Genomic DNA, 14,987 nt, shown 5'->3' with positions numbered 1-14,987 from the left:
TCCAAATTGAGGTGTTTTGGACCACCAGGATGGGCTGAGTCAAGAGGAGCATCAGAAGGAGTTAAATTCATGTTTTCTTTGGAAAAGCAGGGTCAGCGTGGGCTATAAATGGCTCCAACTACCTGCGAGGTGGCGGCGCTAATGAAGGGAGGGAATTGCCAGCAGCCCCCAGAGAGACAAGGGCCAGCAGCAGTGGGACGGGGGGGACAGACACGATTTTTGGTTGATGCACCTCTTAGAGGTGTCCTGGGCTCCCCGACCATGAGCAAAGCGAGGTCATGCTGCAGCTCTGCTCTTCCCTTGGTGGCTCTGGTGCTCCTGCACCCTTCTGGGGTGGTCCCTGCTTGGGGATGCTCCAGCAAGCATCTGGGATGGGCTCCCCATGGGTGGGAGATGGGAGAGGGCACCTGGGTGGTGGGAACTGAGGGATGGGGCAAAGGGATGGATGCTGGAAGGGAGCAGAGCAAGCAAGGGAGCAAAGTGTGGGGAGAAAGCAAGGTCTGAGCCTTGCTGAGGTTTATTAAAGTTTAACAGAACAGAAACCCTGGTTTGCGTGGAGGGGACCAGCTATTTTTAGCCGTGGGTAGGATGTCAGCTCTGAAAATAGCCCGCTACCAGATCCTAATGAAATCCCTCTCCCTTTGGCTCTCACCCGGAGCGAGTTTGGAGGGGGAGGATCGCTGTCACACCCGCAGCTGAGGAGCTCCTGACATTCACAATGACTCGCCTTTTTGCTTTTTTTTTTTTTCTTTTTCTTTTTTTCCCCCCTATTCTTCACCGACTCTGCCTTACGCCGAGCAGAGGAGTCACCAGCCAAAAAAGTGAATGCGGGGGTGGTGCTGCTTAGCTACGGCCAAATCCCAGGCAACATGTGACCAGATTGGCAATTTAATACCGAGCCTTTCTCCCCTGTACACACGCGCTCAAGTTAAAGTGACATTGAAATCGGAGCTCAAAGAGCTGAAGGAAAAGAAACCGGGGGGAGCCGCCCCCTGCCCCATCCCCGGGGGATGAGCTTTGCTCGTTGGGTTGGGTTTGGAGTGGGAAGGTGGTACCCGGGTGTGGGAGGGTGCTCGGGTCAGGTACCTGGGCTGGGAGGGGAACGAGAGGTGGAAGATGTCTTGGGTGCATGGGTCTGCAGAGAGCTGGGGACAGCCGGGCACCTGCAGGAGGACTTCCTGAAAGCTGTGGTGGAACTTCATCTGGCACCTCTGGAAAGCCAGGAGGCCCAAAGCGATGGCTGGCGATGGCTGCTGGAGAAGATCAGGGTGGTGGAGAAGCCACGGAGGGAGCACAAGGTGTAGGATGCAGGGAGAGAGGTGGCCCTGAGGGCTAGGGGACACGTGCCCATGAGCCCCGTGGAGCAGTGTGTGTGCCCAGGTCTCCGTGTTGCACATCCACTTGCTTCTCCAGTGCTCTTTGCTCTGCACCGTGGTTTCTCAGCTGGGAGGGCAACGTGGATTTTGGTGGGGGAACCTCATGGTCCCAAACACGTTTTTTTTGCAGAAGAAGAGCACGTGGAGCTTGTCGATGCTGATACTCAGCACCAGCACCAGCTTTGGCCAACACCTGCTGCTCGCTAGCTGCAACGGGACGTGGGGAGAGGCTTCTGTGCCCACCATTTGGTGGGGATCAGGTGCTGGATGCTCCCCCCGAGATGCCACCTCCTGCCTCGCCGCCGCCGCGTGGGGACCGCGCCATCTGCACCCGTGAGTCAGCAGGACCCACTCAGCACGTCTCCCGCAGGATCCGGGCAGCTTCTGCTCCCTCCGCGTGTTCCAGTCTCAGCTCATTAAAGGGACGCATCCTGAGCTCTTCGTTGGTGTTCGGTGCTGCCTGGCTCCATCTTCAGAGAAAAAGCTCTCACTGCACTCAATGGCTGCGCCTCCGCGGTGCCGCAGGCTGAGCCAGGGGCGCAGGATCCGGCCCGCGGGGCTCAGCCCTGCCTGCTGCCGAGCCGCGCCAGCGCAAGCAGGGTCAGCAGAGCGAGGTTTGACTCCAAAGCAACCGAGAGACGTCTCCGGGCCAGAAGTCTTGCGCGGCAGTTTCTTTCCAGGGATTAGGAAAGGTTCGGAAGGAAAGCGCAAGGAAGGGCTTGCTTTCCTTCCCACTGCTTGCTGAGCAGAGGAACTGTGTGATACGGAAGGGAAATTATGTTTTCCCCCTCCCTGTGCTGCCATCTGTTTGTTTCAAGCCCGGTGGGGTGGCTGTACCTGGTTCCTCCTCACCGAGGCACGTTTTTGGAGCCACATGCCCCTGCACCCTGGGAGAGCTGCAGCCTTTCGATACCTTTCCCTGCACTGGCTGTTGCTTCTGAAGAGCGGGTGGCACTGTCTGGCTTCAAGTGGCTTTCACATAATACAGACTGTCAGGCTAGATGAACATCACCGTCCCTTCTGGCCCTAAAATCTGTGAATCTAAAAATTAGAGGGCACCAGCACTTCTTTGTTTCTGGCTGATTTAATCAGGAGAATCGCATGTTCTCTTTTTCCCCCCACCTTGTTTTCCTCCCCCCCGCATCATCTTTAGCTGGAGATGAATTTTCCCTCCCCCGGTGCCCAAGCTTGGCTACCAGCATCAGAAGAGATCAGACACCTTCAGCCTTGCCCTGGGACATTCCCCTCTCCCGACTGGTTCGCGGCAGTGAATTGTCCCACCGCCTGCACAGGGTGACCAGGGGTGCTGAAGCTTGGAGGCACCAGGCTCTCCTGGTTGCAATAAAATCCCAGCTGAGTACTTCAGGCTCCAGATTTAGCCCTTTTGCCTTCGTTAAAATGCGCGCGTGTTTCTGCACATCTCCAAAAAAAAAACTTTTTTTTTTTTTTTCTCCTGTTGAGGAAAGGAAAATGGGTAACTCCTCACTTCTTTTACTGTCAGCTGTCCCAGGAGGAGATGCTCCAAAATAAGAGCAGAGAACAGGACTCAGGGGAGCTGCTTCTCTCCCCACCCCTTAGGACAGGACCCCAAGGGCATTTGAGGGGTTAAAAGGCGGCGGATTCAAGCTGGGAGGAGTGACGCCAACCCAGCGGGGGAGCCGGGATCGGGCTTGGCTGGCTGTCGCAGGTAGCTTGGGGACACGGGGCACAGCGCTGCGGGAGGGATGCTAAATCCTCCGCTCGCCTCCACTCATGGGGAGAGATTATCCTAGAGCCAAGGGGGTCTCGCATCATCCTCTGATACAGCTTATATTGTGGCAGTGCATGGCCAGGGGTCTGCATCCCCATCCCTATGGCGAAAATCCCTCCTAAAACCTGCTGGAGGCTCGGTCCCAGACCCTTCCTTTGGGAGCATCCCTAAACTTTTCTCCTCTGCACATTCATTCCGGTTCCCAGCCCTCCTCTTCGGAGATGCTGCGGTCAATAACTCCCCAGGAGGCTGCTATTCTCCCTCTGCTTCCCACCCTCCCACTTGTCTCGGCATCTCCGCATTCATGCCTCTCGGCCCTCCCTCGGCAGCCGGTGAGGAATAAAGCGGCGCGGGCTGAGCACGACGCGGGCTGCGCCAGGGATGCTGTGAGCCGGCGGAGGGAAAGCCTGAATCACCGCGCGCCTCGAGGTGGGAGTGAGAGATTGGGGCTGGGAGAAAGGGAGGACAGGACGCACACGTGCTGTTCGGAGGCAGGCGCTGGCAGCCAGCCGGCGGTCGCTGGGATTTGGGCACCTCGTTCCTTTCTGCGCCTTTAAAGCCTGAGCTGAGGGCGATGTGGAGAAGAGGAGGGGCTGGTCGGAGCGTGGAGACGCGGCGTTAAGGCTCTGCCCGGAGCCCAGGCTGAGGGATGCTCTCAGGGCTGCCTTCACCCCTCCTGGAGGAGCATCTCTGGAGGCATCCCGTGTAGACGGAGAAATGCTCAGCAAAAAAATGAGCCTGGAAGGGCTCAGCTGGGTGCCACTGGAGGGCAGAGGCTCTGGTCGCTGCTGGCCTTCTGCTGGCGTGAACTGGGAGGGAGCCACTGAGGTCAGTGGGATCCTCCTGGTTAGTGCCCATGTGCTGTGCCCTCTTCTGCCCCCCCCCAGCCCATCCCGCTGCCACGCACCCAGACCTGCCCTGCCCTGGGGAGCGGGTTCTGTGCTGGCTTCAGCCCAGCTCCTCAGAAATGGGTCCTCAGCATCCCCCGAGCTGCTGATGTTGTTTGCCAGGCCAACAAACACCACTAGAAAAGGAAGCAGGAGGGCTCGAGGGGAACAAAGTGAGGCTGGGAGCTCCAGCAGGGTCCGTAGCCCCGTCCAACATGCAGAGGTCTTGTGTCTTCAGAGCTGCTAATCCCCACCCAGTTACCTCTGGATGGGGCCGAGGGGTGTCACAAGGGTCCTCAGTGCACCCAAGCCTCACAGCAGGCAGCACGAGGAGGGAGGGCGCAGTGTTTGGGACAGAAGGTCTCCATCCCGTAAGGACCTTGAGGCTGAGTTTTGTTTCTGGGAGAACAGAGAGCCGGGGGCTGGTGCGGAGGAGCCTGGCACGCTGAAGCCCCTTCCCAGCCTCTGAGCTTCTATCACAGGAGCTAATTTGGGCATCAGCGTGGACTTTTCAGTAGAGTAAGGTGTGGACAGCATCCAGGCTCCACTGGTGCTCCTGAGATGCCCAGGCAGAGGTGACTGGGACGGGGATGAGAGGGCAGAAGGTGACGGTGCCCATCGCCCGGCCAGTTCCGTGTCGAGGTGACAGCGCGGGTCGATCCCAGCCCTTGCTCCCGTGGCCAAACCCGACACAGCTCGGCCACGGCGACTGATCTGAGGGCTTACGCCGGGCTGCCACCCGCGGCCCCCGGGGACCAGGGCCGGGGAGAGCGGGGCCGTGCCGGTGGGCGCGGAGGGGGGAAGCGGAGCCCGAGAGGAGACGGAAATGTTTAAATAGCGCCTGCTGCATCCCGCAGCTCTCGGCTCTGTTGCAGTCATTATCTGGGGAGCGGATGCACAGGGCTCTGTGGGGACCGCTAATGGGCCGATTCAATTTCAGCTGGATGACGCCACTTAGGTAAGCATTAAGAGCTCCAGCTCCGGGAAGGCGAGCGGCAGAGAGAGAGAGGGAGAGCGAGAGATGCTAACGGGCAGCAATAAATCCCTCCCTCCCTCCCATCCTCCACGCTGCCCCCATTCACAAGGAGCTCCGGGGAGCTGCCTGCATTCACAAACCCGGCCCGGGCAGCCCTCCCGGGCTCTCCCTCGCTGCCCCCGGCTGCGGGGCCGGGGGGGCGGGCGGTGCCCCCCGCCCATGCCCGCCGCCCGCCCCTAGGCAGCCCCGCGGCGGGGGCTGGCGGCGGCCGGGCACGGCGGATGGAGCGGCGGCGGGGTGAGTGGGGACGGGGCGGGGGGCACGCGTGGGCGCCGGGGCGGCCGCGGGGGAGGAACGGGGAGCAGGAAGAAACAGGGAAAAAGGTAGGAAAGGGGGGTGTCGGCCGCCAGCGCGGGGTGCGTGGGTTCGGGGTGTCCCGCGTGGGGGCCGTGCGGGGAGGGCTGCGGGCGCCCGGAGGCGGCGGGGATGGGCACGGGGGTGCGGGTGGGAGCCCGGCCACGCGTGGGCACCGGGGGGCGGCGGAGGGGAGAGCGTGGGTGAAGCCCCCCTCCTCTCCCACCTGGGAGCTCTGCGAGGCTCGGCCCCGGCTCGCAGCCGCCTCCAGCGCCTGTAAATCATTTGCTTTTACGATCCCCTCCTCTGGCCCATTATCACACGAACTTTATATGTTTGGGGCTGCTGGCGGCCATAAAGCTCGCCCGGTTTCCGGGGCTGGCATGCCCGCTTGGCAGGCAGGGTGTGAGGAGGAGGCTGGGGACACGCTGCCCCGGTCCCCCCCCGGCCGGGCAGGTAGGCAGGGAGGGGGGACAGTGCTTTGGGGACAGGGCAGGGACCTGCTGCAGCCCCCCCAGCCCGGCTGGTTTCTGTCTGGAGCAGGGAGGGATGGGAGCGAGTGGGGTCCCCACCCCGCTCATCCAGCCCCTCTTCCCCCGTCCCGCCGTAGCAGGGGACCCACAGGTCCTCCACCCCCATTTCATGTCCGCTCAGGTCCCAGAAGGGGACACCTCTGTCTAACCCCTGCGCCTGGGGATGGTAGGTCCAGGAGCATCCGGACCCTGCTGTGGGTCCTCCTAGGACTTGTCACGCCCTGGGCGCTGCATCCAAGGCCGGGACCCAGACCCCAAGTGTCCCGGCTGCAATGCGCGGTGTGTTCCTACTGCCAGCTCCTCTCTGCCCGCTGTCCCCCCCACCTTGCAGCGTCCCCCGCACTGCTCCTCCTGCCTAAGCGTGGCTCTCGTGTCTCCTGGGCTCTGCTTCTTGCCTGGAGGATTGGGCGTAGCTGTGCTGGGTCTGCTCTTTGCCTGCTCTCAGTCTCTCAGTTCCACTCTTTCCATCCCTGTGGGACCCTCCACTGTCCCTGGTCTCTCCCTTTGGCTCACACCTTGCTTGAAGCCCCCCATGGGAACCTGCCCAGAGTCCCCCATCTGCCTGGCTGGAGTCCTAAAGCCCAAATCCCGTCAAATCCCAGCACCCAGGATGGAGGGGACGGACACCCAGATGCGAGGAGCCCCTCCTGCACTGGGTGTAAATCATTGCGATTCCCCCCCTGAGATGGGATCTGGGTCCTGAGGGACACAGGACCCCACCGAGGTTGCTCTGCTCCCTCCTGCACGGTCCCATCCACAGACGTGCCACATCTCCGCAGGGGTCCGGAGGGCTCCAGCTCTCCAGCCCTTGCCTCAGCAAGAGCCTCTGGGCGATGTGCTCAGCGGCAGCAGGTAACAGAAGACAGGAGGCTGTTTCCCATCCTGGAAACGTGTTCACAAAAATTGTCTGGGCCAGCCGTGCCCTCTCAGCTCACCTTGCTACTGCCGCTAAAGAAATCAGTACCAAACCAGCTGTGGGCAGCCAGGGAGAGTGACCCCCTCGCTGCCCGCGTTGCCCTGGATGGGGCGAGCGTCTCGCTCGAGACAGCTTGGAGATGGGCTCCTTGCAAAGGAAAAAACAACAAATCTAAGCAGATTGGTTGCCTTTTCTTTCCGGGAAGGGGGATGGGAGAGGGCAGATCTTGCTTTAACAGTCGAAGTAAGTTGCCTTTGCTTTTCCCTGCTCTTCAAGGTCAGCCTAGCTAATGAAAATCAATCTTCCCTCTGCCTCTCTCTGCTGCATGAGCAGATTCTACCTGTGGCCCCTCACCTACTTGAAAGCCACCGCCTGGCCTGCTGGCCACGGGGAGCTTCCTATCGAAACGCAGCCTTCCTGTGGGCACCGTGACAATATCGGTGTCACCCGCGGATCACACGTTTGATCTGCCAGAAAATGGCTTTGTCCCGGGGAAGCTGGCCGCACACGAAAAGCACGTATCCGACGTTGAAGTCTGGACTTGATTTTGTTGGGGGAAAAGCTTCTGGATGGGTACTGGCATGCAATGAAGGGCATCCCTGCTGCTGCTCCATTTTTGCATGGCAGCTTCGGTGCAGGAGCAAGACAAGCTGCTAAATCAGCTTTGCCAGCTTCACACTGTGTTTGTGGTGGGGCTAAGGAGACACTTGCCCTTCCTCGGTGTTCAGGATGGAGATGCAAGTGGGAAACCTGGACACTGCAGTGGGAGATGCCAGGACTTGGGGAGTCCCAGTCCCTGGCCAAGCACATGTCGTATTAGTGGTGATTTGTTGCTATTGCTGCTTGAAATTAAATGTGTTTGGTTCCCCTCCTTCTCTGTGCCTCTGGCTCATGACAGTCTCCTGATCTGGAGGAGATGCTGTTCCCAGCTCCGGCACTGGACAAGCCTCAGTTTCGCATTTCCCCTCCTCTAGGGAGGAAGGACAGCGCCCATCAGTGCTGGCAGGAGGATGGGGAACCTCCTCGGGAAGGACATGGAAAGCATGGGGAGATGCTGCACCCTCCTTTGTCAAGGGACAGCTCTCACAGTCCCACTTTTTGGAAATGTCCGGGCCAAAGTCTCCCCAGGCTCAGGAGTACTTTGAGGCTTGCTGTGGGAATAACTTCGTTAGGAGCTCTGCAGTCAGTCTTTGCTCCCAGGGCTGTAGGGACGGTCTCGTTATGAAATGTAACATGAACGTTTTCTCTGTCTTCCTGCTCCGTTTTAGGATTTTTAGATGTGCCCTGATGCCGCAGGGTCTCTTTGCTCCTGGAAATGCAGCTCTCTTCCAGTGTGGCTGAGCTCAGCTGCGACGAGACGATGGACCCACCCGCCGAGGACTTCCAGCAGGTCCTGTCCATTGACCAAATCCGCTCCATCCGTGCCAGCAACAACTACGTGGAGAGGCCGGCTGCCTGCTTCCAGCAAGCCCGCTCCAACCCGTCCCTGTCGCAGCCACCGCACAAGCAGGAGTGGCCTCAGGACCGCCTGGTGTCTTCCACCTTCCCGGACCTGCACCGCAGCCACAGCCAGCAGCACCAGATGCCACCCCTGCAGCAACCCATGAGCCATTCCAGCACGGCCAGCTCCGTGTCCCAAAGCACCACCGCCTCCGACCAGCGCCTCCTGAGCAGCCTGACGCCGTCCCACTCGGGCCACTCGCTCATCCGGACGCAGCCCCGGGCCGGCGAGCTGAAGCCGGAGGAGTCTCCGCTGAAGGGGGCGGTGGAGAAGCCCAGCCTGCACGCCGGGCACCTCTTCATCTGCGAGGAGTGCGGGCGGTGCAAGTGCGCCCGCTGCACGGCCGCCCGCAGCCTGCCCTCCTGCTGGCTCTGCAACCAGCGCTGCCTCTGCTCCCCCGAGAGCCTCCTCGACTACGGGACTTGCCTCTGCTGCGTCAAGGGTCTCTTCTACCACTGCTCCACCGACGACGAGGACACCTGCGCCGACGACCCCTGCTCCTGCGGGCCGGGGTCCTGCTGCGCCCGCTGGGCTGCCATGAGCTTCCTCTCCCTCCTCATGCCCTGCCTCTGCTGCTACTTTCCCACCTTGGGGTGCCTCAAACTTTGCCAGCGGGGTTACGACGGCCTGAAACGCCCCGGCTGCCGCTGCCAGACCCACACCAACACGGTGTGCAGAAAGATCTCCTCCTCCAGCGGCACGCCTTTCCCCAAGACGCTGGATAAGCCGGTATGACCCTCCCGGGGAGGAGAAGCAGGCTTGATTCCTCTTCCTCCTCCTCTCCCCTTCATCCCTGTCCTCCTTTGTCTCCCTCCGCTCTGCTGCACTCCCCCTGCCCACCGCCTCCTCTTGGGAACGAGACTCAGGGTCCCCCGGCCACCAGGAGCACGCAGGCTGTGGCTCTTCCCACGGGAGGAAGAGGTGGTTCCACGCATCCCAAGCCGGAGTCCTCCAGGAGCCTGGACTCGTTTTCTCCTCCTCTCCTTCCAGCACTTTTCATGGGTGGTCTCCACTTTCTCCCACTGCCCACAGCCCACTTCCCCAGGTGCTGCAGGACTCCCCCAGGCAGCAGCAGCTTCCCCGCCTGCTTGGAAGCCACTGGGAGATGCCAGCTAGCTCTGAAATGAGATGGCATCTCATTTTGTGCTGCCTCCAAGAGGAAGGGAAGGTGTGGGAAGCTTTCGAAACCTTTTGGCTCCCGCCCAGCTGCAGCGAGGGGAAGGTCCCCATGGGATTTGATGGAGAGCGAGACGCTGGTTTGAAATAGCCATTCATTCCTCCACGCCTGGAGGTGCAGTGCTGGAGGGGCTGCCTCCAAAGTGCAAACCTGGTGGGATGGGAGCGGGTTGGTGCTCCCCCCAAGCTCTGTCCCATCACTGAGCAGATGCTGCACCTCCCCTTCTACCTTCACAGGCTTGTCCTTGGGGGTAGGGTGAAGTAGCCATGGGGATAGGAGCTTTGTCCCACCATCCTGTTCCCTAGATCTGCCTTCTGCCTGTCTGGTACCTTCCACCAGCACTGAATTCACTTTAAAAGAGTCCCTAAACCCAACTATCAACAGCCAGCGCTGCTCTCCCTGCCACTTAGCACTGATGTGGGGGGACTCCCCATTGGGGGGCCCTGCTTTGGGTTGGGGAAAATGGAGAGCAGAAGGGGATGTCCAAAGACGGGACCCTGACCTTCTCTCCCTGCAGAGGTTGCCTTTGAGTCCTCGCCTTGCTTTCCTTTGCCATCAGCGTGCCACACCACCACCAGTGTCACTGCTGAGGGCATTCTGTGACAGCGCTGGCAAACTGGAAATGGGGCTGAACCGAGCCCTTGGGCTGGGCCATCTGCAGACCAGAAGGAAACCTGAGACAGGGTCAGTGCTCCATGATTTATGTGCTATGATAAAAAGTCAATCCCATTGCTGCAGCTGGGGGGAGATCCTCCTGGACCTGGACCCCCATCTCCGCTTGCATCGGCCATGGGTCGGGGGAGTTTGGAGCTGGGATGCTGTCCCAGCGCTCGGCTCTGCCCACCCGTCCCTCCCTCAAGACGCGTGTGTGCGGAGGGAAGTGAATGGTTCCCCTGGAGAAATATATGCAATGTCTCCCTTGGCTTCCTCCAAGACCCTGCCGTCCAGGGCTTGCCCATTGCATTCACTCAGCCACCTCTTTCCGTAGAGTTCTGTGGATCTATTTTTGTATATATAAATATAACGTTAGGATGGCTAGGACTATTACTAATAATATCCATGATACTGCTGTGAATGGTGCCAGATGCAAGGTTTGGCTTCCTGGTACACTTGCACATGCTGGAAGATGATTTCCAAGTCTGTTTATTGCTAATCCTAGACCTTTAGTTCCTGGGTAGTCGGGAGAAGGGGACAGGGAGGTTTGCAGGCTGCAGAGAGGGGGTAGGATTTAGTGCTGGCTTGCAGTGAGCCAGGAGGTAGGCTTTCACGATGGGATTCATCTTCCCATACATTTGCTATCTAAAATCTGCGTCTGATCCAAGCTCCCTCTGCTGCAGAGAAAAGCAGCTCCAGGGAGTGATTCATCCCCCTTGAAAACATTAATTAAATCGTGCTCTGGCGGTGCCCGACTCCCTTGGCTCTAAGGGACCCAGATGTTGAACTTGTGGCAGGGGAGGTGGATCCCATCCGTGGCGTGAAGTTTGTGCCTGGGGCGTGTCACGGGCACGACTGAGATCCTGACCCTGGTCTCACCTGGAGCCTGAGGGGTGCTGATGGAAGATGTTTCCTCTGGCCAGAGACAGAGAGCCCACCTCCGTGAGTGGTAGGGAATTCAGGGTGGTGCTGGGGCTTGCAGCAAGGATCTCCTGGTGTTCAGAAGGGAGAAGACGATGCCCGTGCAGTTTGCAGGTCCTCCATGACCAGCCATTTGGGTTTTAAGGCAATAACCTTCTCAGAGAATAGCCTGTAGGTGTCTGTACCACCACAAGACAAGTCCATCTCTGTGGCATTGGTTGTAAAATATTTTGCAAATGTATTTTTCCATATGCCAACAGTTGCTTGGCTCCCTATTTCCAAGCAGTGTTTTGGGGAGAGACTTCCACCAAGAGGCACCCTTCCTTTTCAACACTCTGTTCACTTCTCGATTGGTGCTGATTAAACTTATTCCTCCTAGAAAGTGTAAATCTTTTTAGGGTAAAAATCCAACCCCCCCCCTTTCTTTTTTTCCATTGAGGATATGAACTGTCTCACTTCAATGAGAATGTGAAATAGTTCATTGAAACTTTTAGAAGAAAACTAATGAACAGAATTTTCCAACTTGCTCTACTTTGATTTTTTTTTCCTCCTCCTTTTTAAATGGAGCCGTCTTGTAAATTTAGTTACCACCTCTGTATCTTTGCAATTCATTGCTTCCTCTCCTGATGGTGGAATGACTCAACATGTGAAGCTTCATCATTTTCACGGCCTCCCAAGTCATGCAAGCATGGGGTGACCTCCCCCAGGTGCTGGAGCTGCCGGATGAGGAGATGGCTGTCCAGATACCAGCTCCTCAGCGCCAGTTTGGCTTGGCACCAGCATGGCGAGGTGGAGCCCTGCACTACAACTGCAGCAAATTTGCCTTCTGTGATTGATAAGAGGCCAGGATGCCTTCTGCTTAATGGGCTTTTTCTGGGTCAGTGCGGAAGTCCCATTTCCCATAGGGAACCATGCCACAGCCTGGGCGCAGGGCTGAGGAGTCCGGCCAGGTCTCTTGGATGCCTGATCTGCAAGAAATGCCAAGTCTGTGAGATATATCGTACGGAGTATGGGGCACGCAGACGGGCATTGACAGGAAGGGAGGCCCGGGTGGGCACGGAGGGCTGTCAGGCCATGCAGGGCTCGGTTTGGCTGTGTTGAGGGTAAAATGCAGAGCCACGTCCAGGTCTTATAGTTGCATGGGCTGGAGATGTTCAGGACTGTCTGGCCCTACCCTGTTCATGGAGGCTTCATGCGGGGTTACTGCTTCCTGCTCATCTGGAGGGGCCTCGAAGAGCTCCCATTACTTGCTCTCGGCAGAAAAGACAGGTTGGGATTTGCCAAAAGCTCTCAGAGGAGGCCAGCTCTGGTTCTTTGAGCTCTTCTGGTGTCGGGAAGACTGTGGGCAGTCTCTGATCATTTTTTTTCTTTTTTTTTTTTTTTTCTCCCGAGCTTTTCCTAATGTCTTCAGACCAGATCCATCCTGCTCCTTCCCCATCTCTGGCTGCCAGATAGTTTGGTTTCCCTTTCGAGAGGACTCCAATTTTGGTTGGAATTGTGAGCCCCTTTCCTGCCCCACCCTGTAATGAGTCAGATAACATCTGCTCCAGATGTTTGTTTGCAGCTGCTTGTCCTGACAGTTTGGGTTTCTCTCTGTCCCGACGTGTCTTTTCTGGTTTTCTTTTTGGAGAGTCACATGTCAAGTCCTCTGTTTTCCCTGCACCCCTGTGACCCGACAAGGATGGATCTGCTTCGCAAGAGAGCATTTCTCCACGTTGTGTGTCTGTGCTGGTCGTGGGCTCCTTTTCCAAGAAACATGTTAGGGCAAATTTAAGGAAAGAGAGACTCAGGTGCCAAAGGAGCAGGAGGCAGGGCAGGAGCTGCTGAGCAGGACCTGAGCTCCCCCTGCTCTGCTCTTCCCATCCGGATCTCCAAAGACTCCTGATGGTGCTTGCTCTGTGCCATTCCCCCAGCCCCGCTCCCCTCCTTCAATACTGGTAAATGTATGGACACTGTTGAGGAGAGGTCACTGGGGACTGGGGTGAAGACTCCATCCCATGCCAGCTCCTCCAGCCCTCCTGGTGGAAGGGCAGAGGTGCTCCTTGGGCTGCTGCTCAGGTTGCCACCTACCCCTGAGAAACCTCGGTGCCTCGCATCAAAGCAGAAGCTGGCAGCTAAGGATCACCCCCCAAAAAAATAAATTGATTTGTAGAGTTGGGTTTGGGGGGGAGAAGCTCTTTGGGATTGTATTCTCATATCCCCATAAAATCCTGTTGAGTTGGCTCTTCCCCATCCTCAAGTATGATCCCAAAGACCGGTGGGGAAGTGTCATCGACCAAAAGATGCCAAAGCACGAAATTACAGTTTGCGGACAGCTGCTTTAGTGCAATAAAGAGGGATGAGCGGCAGGGCGAGAGAAGCTGCTGTAGGGTTTGTGCGAGTGGGCTGGCCCGGGGGGGGGAGTGCGCCATGCCCCAGCCTTGTTTTCAGCATCTGCTCTGTTAGGTTGCTCGCTCTCTCTGGTCCGTGGGTGTTTTGAGGCTGCATTGGATATTGGAAGGTCTATCTTTTTGTGATCGGCAAGTGAGGAAAGTAGAGAAGGATGTACCCCCTGCTCCCCACCCCAAAGCCCATTGGTGGTCTTTAGTAGGCTCCGGGTGAGGCTCGCCTCCTTCTGGGAGCCCACAGAGCCCACTCCTGCAGGATGCTCGCAGCAGCTGCACGTTGCTGGTTGGGATCTGAACCAGAGCTGTGCTCTCCTTTGGGCTCGGCATGGTTTGGGGTACTTTTCAGTGAGCATTGGGATCTCTTGCAAGCTCCGTCTCCTTCTAGTAACCACTCTGTGCCCCCAGAGCAGGAACCTGCCCAGGCGAGGCTTGGTCTGCCTGGGGCGCTTGTCACAGAAGAATCCCCTGAGGGCATAATCCAGGGGGCTGAAAGGTGCCCCGCAAGGGCCCGCAGGCAGGAGGGGTGTTGGATGGATGGGGAGAGAACAAATGCCCCTTAGGGGCATGGTGAATGTCCCAGTGCTGAGCCAGGGGAAGCACTGGGCTGCGGGGGCAGAGGGCTCACACTGGGTCTCCGTCCTGCTGCTCCTTCCTGCAGCACCCAAAGGGCCTCAGCAGGACCAAACCCTCCCTGGTGTTGTGGCCCCCCTGGAGCTGGCAGGGCTGGTCCCCTCCTTCCCTGCCTGGAGCCCCTTTCCCCCTTCTCCTCCCCTTCTTCTCTGCCCATCTTCTCCCAAGGGCTCCCCCAGGCCTTCATGATGCTTGGCGGACAGGCAGCCCCCTGCCTCCCCAGGGGTCCTCAGCACAAAGTTCTCCTGAGAAGACGGGTCCCCTTGGCTTCAAAGGAGGGTCTCGTAGCAAGAACCGAAGCCTCTCCTTCTCTGTTTAATTGGTACAAAGGCATTCTGTACAGTGTATAAAGAGGTCCCTCCCTGGCTGCCTTTATTTGGGTTCCTTTCTATAAGGTATAATACATGTTTATAACCTGATGGCTGGTTTTTGACAATACTCTTGTACCTTTTAAGGGGAAAAAATAAAATTAAAAAAAAAAAAACACAAAGTATTTATTTCAAAAGTTTATTTTAAAGATAAGAAAAAATAACCTATTTATTTTAATGCACCCCCTTCTGTTTGGTTTTCTTCTCTTGCAAAGCTAATAACTGTTACTGAACCACTGCTGAGATGAAAGAAGTAATTCTATGGGTGGCTTCACAAGCCCACTTAGAGCAAATATTCAATAAAAATATATATTAATTTTGAACGTGTCTTCTTGTCTTCATGGCGGCCAGGGCATGACTCAGGCTTTGGAAGGGCTCTTAACAGGTGCTGGCTCTGCATGGGCACTGCTGGCATGGGATGGGTGGTGGTGGGGATCAGTCTGGGCTCTCCAACATCTCCCCTGGGAACCCTTCTGATGCTTAAAAAAACCTCACGAATCTCAGTGAGTGCTTCCTTGCTGTGAATGGCCCAGATCCTTGAGACAGGGTGGGTTCCT

General features: G+C 57.7%; 1 protein-coding gene across 4 annotated transcripts; it reads left to right on the top strand.

Moving 5' to 3' along the window:
* Nucleotides 1-3,014: 3,014 nt before the first annotated feature.
* On the top strand, nt 3,015-14,753 carry SPRY3 (sprouty RTK signaling antagonist 3). Of its 4 annotated transcripts, none has more exons than XM_083796642.1 (2): nt 3,015-3,063; nt 8,061-14,753. In XM_083796642.1, exon 2 carries the CDS (start codon nt 8,108-8,110, stop codon nt 9,026-9,028), a length of 921 nt encoding a protein of 306 aa, XP_083652768.1. In that variant the 5' UTR covers nt 3,015-3,063; nt 8,061-8,107; the 3' UTR covers nt 9,029-14,753. The 4 variants fall into 4 exon arrangements, with proteins under 4 accessions (XP_083652768.1, XP_083652769.1, XP_083652767.1 ...); XM_083796643.1 differs by lacking the exon at nt 3,015-3,063 and adding an exon at nt 3,088-3,555; XM_083796641.1 differs by lacking the exon at nt 3,015-3,063 and adding an exon at nt 3,565-4,971.
* Nucleotides 14,754-14,987: the final 234 nt, after the last annotated feature.

The sequence above is a fragment of the Anser anser genome (genome assembly GCF_964211835.1).
Source record: "Anser anser genome assembly, chromosome: 13".
NCBI classification, from domain to species: domain Eukaryota; kingdom Metazoa; phylum Chordata; class Aves; order Anseriformes; family Anatidae; genus Anser; species Anser anser.
This window is presented reverse-complemented; position numbering and strand designations above follow the sequence as displayed.